Raw genomic sequence first — 9,064 nt, forward strand, 5'->3', positions numbered from 1 at the left:
TTTTACTTCAGTGACGTAAAATCATCGTTGGTATGTGCAAGCAGTGTTGGCACTTCGGATTTGCGGAAAGAGGTTTATTTTAGTAAACCCTAAAGTCGTAGCCTTAAAATTCCATCGGTCAGGAGTTGTGCCTGATGTTGGCAACAGGACGTGACGAACAGATTAAGGAATTCGTATAAAGCCCCAACCCCTATTCTGTTTCGACACCTAACCCCAAGCAACTCCGGGTTCCTTTTGCGGTGCTTGACAGATGTGCAATGACCCGGGAAGAGTCGTCTTTTATTCGGCACTGCGAAGGGTTACAGTTACACTAAAACCGTGGCTCACAGGGACTTGATTTTCGTGGCGTTTCTCTTTCGTATTTAAACCTCACGCGACCCCCTGCACACGCAATACTCTTGAAAACAGGTCCTCTGATCCGCCATTATTTTGTACACGGCCCTTGACGTCATCGAAATTTACCTGAAGCTTGAAATTAAGACACTCAGCGAAGGAAGGGCCGTGTAATTTATTTTTACACTCCCCCAAATCCAATTATCCGAACTTAAAGCAGCTTGAAATTGCAGTTTTCCGTTGCACAAAGAACCCATTCATGGGCTTAATGCTTGCCCAAACCGTGTCGCTTAATTGCGAATAGGTGATTATAAAATACACGCTTTGCTCGCTTTTTTTAAGTTGTTTTTTATAAAATTATAAAAAAGTCATTTTTTTTAAGTTTGCCGTTTATTTGCATAAATGCGCTTCGTTTAATGTTCAGTATCTCGCTTTAAATCTTCATTAACTATTCAAGTGTGCGCACCATAAGCCGTTAAACACCGCCAAAATATCCAAACGATATATTCCCACCCTTTGTATAAACACTCTAATAAAACACATTAACCCACTTAACCCTTAGTCATCGTCTGGATCAAAATCTCCCCCATTATGTGTCAGCGATCATCGGATTATTTCATTTTCCCAATAGAAGTTAAAAGTAAACTAAATCATCTTCGCGTGCGAGTGCCAGACATGGGTGAAATTTTATCCAAAATGTCGCAAATCCCAAAACGACATTCCGTTATAACTGGTCACTTTAACAGTCGTTTGTCGCAATTAGGCCCCCATTTTTACCGTATACATCAGCACAATATAAACCAGCAATTTGTCGGTTAAATGTTGGCACTAATGCATGTCGTACATTGTCTTGCTAAGCTTTACAACCAACTATTACTTTTGTAGCACACAAAAAATACCGTGAGTCACTCATATTAAGTTGCCACCCACACTATTTTACAGAACTTTATTCCGTATTTAAAAACTACTATCGCGCCCCTGAAGACTCTAAGGAGAATTGCACTTTTAAAAAACGAAAAACAAGCTTTTGCCCTTATAGGGAATTTCGCCTTTTGATGACGCCACCCTTGCGGAACGTAGGGGTGACGATTTGTAAATATATTTGTAAAAATAGCTTCTCGGTATGGGGTAAATTAACTATTGGACCGAATTTCGCTTCGTTTAGTCGACTAAATTGTGCGATGTTTACTTTTCACGTAAAAGTCGGGCCATGTTTTTCTTTGGGATATTTTTTACTGAACTCAAAACTTTAGGCTTTTACATATCGGATTTTGTCTTTTTAAACATTTTGTGATATAAACAAATACGATGATCCGTTTACGGCCTAACTTGGTGGCGCCAATGTCAACTCTAACTTCAATACAACTTTGACGAGTGACGTAATGGCTTAGCAAATCGAGAGACTGGAACGTTCCGCGTCATAGCTTCGTGTCACGGCTGAGCGAGTTGCTGACGCACCCAGCGATAAAGCCTCGTGTTTTCCGATCTCCCCATCACACGACCAAGCTATGAACAAGAGGTGACAGCTTTTAGCGCAAGCGTTTTCATTTTACCACGGAGCAGGGCTCTTGTTGTATTATAAGATATTATATCCGTATAGTCAGTGGCTGGTTCACTAGACAACGGATCGCAGCGAACTTTTCAACTGTGCAAAAACGAAGAAAACTTTAAGAAGATATTCAGATACTGCAAGTGACTTTTGTTTACGCGAGATATCGAAGCCGACATCTGTTCAAAGACAGGGACCTGACGGAACTGTCAAACCGAGTTGTCTGCGAAGGATCGAGAACCTAATCGGATTAAGGCTAAATCCAGCAACGTCAGTCGCCCCCGGACAAGCTTACTCCTTTGCTGAGGAGCGTAATCTTGAAATCTGCGACACGACACACGAAAACACAACCGTTCGCGCCGCTCACGCCAGCTGCATCAAACAGAGAGAGATCATCGAAAGAGCAACAGCAACTAGCAAGTGCGACATGTCTCTACAGTTTAGTATAGATAATATTCTCGGCGGGAAGATGAGCCATTCCAACACAACGCAGGAATCAGCGCCGATTTCACCGATTTCGACATCGACTTCGATGACACCTTACATGCGGGCCTGGCTATCCGCAGCTGCCGCCGCAAGCTACCCGAGCTCCAGTCTCGCAGCATGTTATTCGTCGTACCTTTATCCCTACGTCACCTCGCCGCCGAGCCTCTACAACGCAGCTTCCGGTGAGTCAAAATGTGCTTCTATAATTAGAAATAATGTCTCATTTGGTGTGATATTTAGTCTGGCATCTTTTCACGGTCTTAGAACGCAACTGTGTTCTAGTTCCGCAATGCTACACGTCTTGTCAATTATCAAGTAATTTATCAAGCTCGGTCTCAAATCGTGATGAATCATTAATACGATAAGCAAGTGCCGTCCTAACTATCCGTGGGCGTATTTCAATAAAGTCTGCGTGAGAGATGGCTTATTGCGTCACCTCTAAGGAATGTCTACAACGATTGCGCTTCCATTACGCGACGACTTTAAAATGTGATAACTCGCTGTTTGCTCAATACTGGAAAACATAAGTTTCGCATGAGAGGGTTTTTCCCAGCTATTAACCATCCATGTTTCTATGCTAGCGGTAAATATTGACATAACTACATACCCGCGTAGTCATAATCATTAAGCCTGTCATCTCTGTTGATTTTTACGGATGAGCACCGAAACATTAGCACTTAACGGGTAGTTATGCACGTTGTTGTAAAACATATCGTTAGCTCGTCTGCTCATCTTTTAAACAAACTCATTAATCACAATTTCTACGCGCGTACGGGTCTAATTTAACGCTAGTTGTTGGCACGGTGGTTATGGCTTGGTAGATTGTGTTCTTAGGGCATAAGTTTGCCCATAGGTTGAGATTTGCGGCCTGTATGTGTTTGGATAACTCGACGTTTCGTGAGAAGGGTAGGGGCTAATCTCTTCCGCTTGCTCTGCAATCTTTGCTCGTGTTACCAAAGCGAGGGCGATTGATATTATAAACTAATCGATAAAGTTCACGCTCTTAACTCTTTCTCGGCGTGTCCAGTTCCCGTGAAGTCGGTCCGAATTAGACTTTGGTTACGCGTGGAAATGGTAATGACGTGCTACTGCGTCAGCCATGAGTGTTGATTGGTACTGTTTTGGGTTGGGTATTTCGCGTATGAAGACTATTAACAAAGATAGCTTCAAAAGATGGGAAATTATCAAAGCGCTTGTCATGTCGCTCTCTTCGTTAAAACGGATTTGCTGAACCGACAGAGCCCGTTTTCCAGATGAGCAAAATGCTCCACGGCTCTGTTGACTTTGTGGATCAACGTCGAACCGTGGGCCTATGTTGTCTCGGGTTTCCGCCATCTTTTCCGCGCTGACATTACTTGCAGATCGGAGCTATCCGTTAATCTATACCAGCGGTTAACGACGTAATCAGCCAGTTCGGTCGGATTTATCTCGTACCGCATAAAACGCGTTCCGTGTTGGGGAAAGATGCTCGCTATGATAACGCGGTATAATGACGCTCAACTGCCAATTTTCCTCTAACTGGGGCCCCCGAGTATCTCGCCCAATAAAGCGCTTACTCGCTTGAGGCAGGCACCATCGGTCGCTCGGGATTGTTTGTCTTGCTCGATACCAAATCCCGCCCTTCTTTACCGTGCGCAAATAAACAGAGCTTTCGGCGAATCATTCTTAGCCAGGAAATTGCCGTGACCCGCCGCAATCACGGGTTGGGGATTAAAGCGCCTTGTTAGGGAGCGATGCTTAAAACGACATCGTTACCGGATCGTATAATGGTCGTGTGACATTTCGCAACAATTCCCTTTCCCTGCCGGACAACTTATCAATGGCTGCGTGAACTGCGGTTTGGCATCATGGCTAAGACTAATGTATAATTCGTTCGAAGTGAAACGGGATGTGTATTATTAGCATAGCAGTCATTCCCAATGCAGAGATTACGCGCATTCCATCATTTGGGAATCGTGCTGAGCGAGTTCCTGCCTTCCGTCTGACCTTTCAGAGCTCTTAATGGCAGCTCCTAATTCCATTACATCGAGATTGGGTATCATAAACAAACAAGACACGTTATCGACGACTTTCGTCTTTTTGTTGCGCCCGCTATTCTTTATGTTGCACAATAGATAAGCCCCGAACGGGACAGCGGATTAAACGGATAGCGGGCTAAGTGCTTGCCCAAGCGCTTGTGATGGAGTGGCCCGCTAAATGGGAGGGGGAAAGAGACAAAGCCCACTTTTGTCCCAGGTCCCGACTCCGGCGATTTTGGAAGGATAATCCGCCCTAACTTTACGCTCCAAAGACTACGACCCTTAGAGCGCGGTCGGTCGTGCCACCGCTTTAAAGTAAACGAGTTCAGTCTTCGGTGCTTGACAAATGACGGTTTGTTTGCGTTATACGTTTTCGGGCAGAATATGTCGGTCGACGAGTGGCCGATTTATGAAGCTAAGTGGAGGTTACGGAAGTGATGAAAAGGAACCATACCGCGCCCGATCTAATCCAAACCACTTAAACACCGTCGCACCTATTGCTTTGGTTAGTGAATTGGGCCGATCCTACATGATAGTAAGGTGGGATGAAAGATACAAATGCCCATGGCAGGTCGTAATAGGCCAATCTGTCTTGGTTTCCTGAGGATTAAGAGATGATACATGGGCTTTTGTCGCCTAGGCCTGTAATCTGGCTTCTGGTCGGTAACTAGAGACGGTAACGTCATCGCGCGAACAAGTTCAGACACGAATGTGGTGATTTGTGTAGCGAGAAACGACATCGCCATATTAAGACAGCGGGTTAGCAAGCCAACGACTCCTGGCTGCTATAGCTAACAAATGACTTCACCGAATCAACAGCTTCGGGCATATTTCTGGCTCGAAACCGAAAAGAAACCCACATTCGCTCAGCGTCCTAAAAATAAACGCGGATGTTTCAACGTCCCCACCCGTCCTACAAGCAGAAACATTGCATGGCATGGGACGTGGGCCAACGCGCCGACCGCTGAACATTGCTTTCGTTCCCACGGGCAAGTAATGCCTCAACAGTCCTTAACGGATTACTTCCCGAGCTGAATATGACGTTAGCTATCCCAAAGGATATCCCAAGGACTTGTCTAGTGATTAGCATCGCCTCAGCGATTACGAACACCTGGATCTAAGCTAATAATGCCGGGTTCTTGAGGCTTATCAAAGTTAAAGATTGATGGTATTTGCTCCTTGGCTCCGGTTCTCAGAATTTGCTTGCCGAATACAAAGTAAACGTTTGTTTTCGCCGCCTGTTATTTGGAACACCAGCTTAGAATATTTTATCTCTTCGAACCGCAAACCGCGACATCCCTAAAGTATAAATAACAATCTGCTTTTTGTAATTGAAATTTTAGATTAAAGTTAAAGTTGTGGCTTGGCTTGCGGTTATTTCGGTTCCAATTCAGCTATTTCAGTCCGTTGCCCGCCTACCGTGTTCTCACGCTCTCGCTGACAACCCGTATTCGTCGGATCACTACTTATCCAACTGCTGTTTACCCAGTGTTGCCAGCTAGCCGCACATTCCGTAATAAAATCCTCGCCGCAACGTGTGTGGGAAACACCGGACTCCTGCGCCGCGAAACTTGGTGGTCGTGCAATCTGTTTTGGATATTCGGGAATAGAAAACAAAGTATATAAGCCAGGGCTGGGATCGAACCTCCGCGTGACCCCGCTTGGTTATTAATGAGGTTTCTTTTGTGATCGAGACGCCGATGCAGCGTAAGGACAGACTTGGCGGCGTCTGTATGCCCGAGATCTGTTGAGCTCCAGTTTCGCGCGGTTTGGGCCAGCGAGCTGGCTGATGTCTTTATCGCGTTAGTGCGTGACTGAATTTTCACCGCTCATTGTATGGCTAAGACATGATTTATGAGTAAAATTTAACGGCGGCCGCTTACACAGAAATCCGATGCATAATTCATGGCTAAATGTCGATTATCTATTTGGAAATTAATATCGTGATTACGTGACGTCAGAATCGCTGAATCTAGCGATTACGGGCGTTCTGCTTGGCGACTGGCAGCCGATCAAAGTCAGAATAATAAAGCATATTCGCTGTCTAATCTATTAATCTAAAATCTGTTACCGCGCGCCGTGACGACCTTGTACATCAAAGCAGATTAGCCCATTCGTGCTTCTCTAATTCGGTGAGACGGGCTAATGGCCTCCGTGTAATGGGCAACCAAAAAACTTAGGAGTCACTGCAGTTTACGATAAAGATCACGCCGGAAAGTGCCGTCGAAAATGTCCTGCATCCGAATTTATCAGATCATGTTTTTAACGTTGATTTTGCTATCAAAATCGGGTCGGAAAAAGGCCGGATATCCTTCGAGTGCGAGCCAAGGGGATCGACGGTTTTAATTAGCCAGCAAATGATTTTAAGTGGAAATATTGGCTTCCGACAATCTTTAGCCTTTTGGGTCAACCAGTAAACATGTTTAAGAATATTGTTCAATGCTAACCGTCCTCAAGGCGTCTTGCGTAATTAGGCCAAATGCGAAATTAGTTCCTGTCCGGCTGAATAACAATTTGGGGAACTGAAAACTCAGACCGATTTGTCACGAGTGCTTGGACGTCGTTTTTAAAATAAATCAACGTTGAAGTTGCCATTGCGACGTATACGTGGCTGATGGGTGTGGTAGCTATTGTGCCAGTTCACATCACAGCAGAGCGCCAGATTAACTCCAGACACCGCCCAATTTAAGGTCAAATAAACTTTTTACTCTCGGCTGCCTACGTAATTCCTTGCCACCCATATAGTTGGAGGGCGAGGGAGGATTCTCTTTACTCGTAAACCGACACAAGTCTTTTCACAGCGGAAAATTGCGGAGTTTATCCGTCGATTTTCGACACTTCCACGTCCCGCTTGACGTTATATGATGGATCATTACTGTTGTTGTGTGCAAACCAAGCGTGGCCCGATTTTACGATCATCTTTCGTTGCCGTGCGCAAGTTTGTTGACCGGAGATCATTTTAACGGAGTTTACTTACTGGCGAGTAAGAATAGTGTCGGGTGATTTGTCCTCGCCTAACTCAACGCGCGTGAGGGGAGACCAATTTTAAACAAATTAGTCGCCTGGTCGTGCTTATCTAATGTTTACTCTTTGAGAAGCGAAACATAATAGAGAGCCATCGACTCGCAATGTCGGTTTTTATTGTCCTTGCTTTGTTAGACCGGCTTACCCGTTTTAGGCCTGTAAAACATCCTGCCAACGACTTTATCTTCAGGCTTTGCTAGTTTTCGATTAGCAGGATGAGGTGCTGAAAGCGATACAGCGCATACGCACGCGCACAACAAAGCCACCAGTGACGTGGTATCAGATGACGTATTTATCGAGAAAAATCCATTAGCGCGATAAGGCCACCGTCTAAAAGTGCTCGGGTGTCATTACAGCATTATCGCAAACCAGCAGCTTTCGAGGCTGAATAAATGTGCTTAAGTGACTCTATCTATACAGCGTGTTTGTCGCGCATTCTCATAAAATCTAATTGGAGCTATTTATCCTACAGCGCCACTGCTGACACCATATGCATTCGCTGCTGCCTCGTCTGGTGCCCAGGCGCCCATGATACACCCAGCCATGCTAGGAGCTGCAGCCGCTCCTCCACCCCCAGGATTTTTCTACCGGCTCCCAGCGAAGCGCAAGCGTCGTCACCGCACCATCTTCACCGAGGATCAGCTGGAAGCTCTGGAAAATATGTTCCAGAAGACTCATTACCCGGATGTGGTGATGCGCGAACAGCTCGCAGAGAAGGTTGAGTTGAAAGAAGAACGTGTTGAGGTTCGTATTTTCAAAATATTGTGTGTTGATACTCTATTTTGTATTGAGAATATATTATTACAAAGTAAGAGATAGGCAGTGTTTTTATTCATTATGCAACATTGCCATTTAAAATTACAATTAATTCTTTGTATTTTGGATTTTCTTAAACTAAAATGGCTGTTTCTCTTGTACCAGGTGTGGTTCAAAAATAGACGCGCTAAGTGGCGTAAGCAGAAGCGTGAACGTGAACTGATGAAAGCAGAGACGGGAAGCAGTGGTTCTGCGGCATCGGACCACCCTCCGTCGAGCCCTGAAAGGTATGAAGGCATAAATGACAAAGCAGATTTTACTCCGACAACCCTTTTGGGTTTGCGTATTTTTACCGTTAAGGTATCCAGCTAATAACAATGCATTTATTGTAGGGCACAGAGCGTGAGCCCATGCCCACGTTACGGCGTGAGCGGCGGCAGTAGCTGCGACGAGATGGAGTTTGGGGTCGGTGCCGGAGTTTTACCCAGGATTGTGGTACCAGGCCAAAACCTCAGCGTTTCTGTTGAGTAATTGACAGCTGCTCCAGGTCGAATCGAGTAAACAACATGTTCGTTAAACTTCAACTTCGGAATCGGAACCTTTATTAACCAGATCCTTCTCACGCAAATATCTCGGCCCACACAAACGGTATTGATAAACCTTTCCCGTAAACAACCGCAAACCAGAGAAATCTCCTCTTTTAAACGACGACTTCCCTTTACCGATGGATTGTGCTGGCGGCCGTATCGGCCTTTGCCAACTTAACGACATCGATTCGACCACGGTGCAAGGTCGTGCACTGTACCTTGTGCTGGCCTTCACCACCCCTGCAACTCTTAAGTTAATTGCCTTTCCGCCGATGGCATTGATTGTCAGTCGCCTTTTTTATACAGAAAAA

The 9,064-nt window shown here is 45.2% G+C and overlaps 1 protein-coding gene across 1 annotated transcript; it reads left to right on the forward strand.

Annotated features, from left to right (window-relative positions):
- Nucleotides 1-1,846: 1,846 nt before the first annotated feature.
- On the forward strand, nucleotides 1,847-9,064 carry gsc (transcription factor protein). Its single transcript, NM_001078260.1, is given in 4 exon segments — nucleotides 1,847-2,550; nucleotides 7,883-8,154; nucleotides 8,332-8,453; nucleotides 8,559-9,064. Coding segments are annotated over 4 exon segments (774 nt in total). The 5' UTR covers nucleotides 1,847-2,309; the 3' UTR covers nucleotides 8,698-9,064.

Source organism: Ciona intestinalis, chromosome 4 (assembly GCF_000224145.3).
Source record: "Ciona intestinalis chromosome 4, KH, whole genome shotgun sequence".
NCBI classification, from domain to species: Eukaryota; Metazoa; Chordata; class Ascidiacea; order Phlebobranchia; family Cionidae; genus Ciona; species Ciona intestinalis.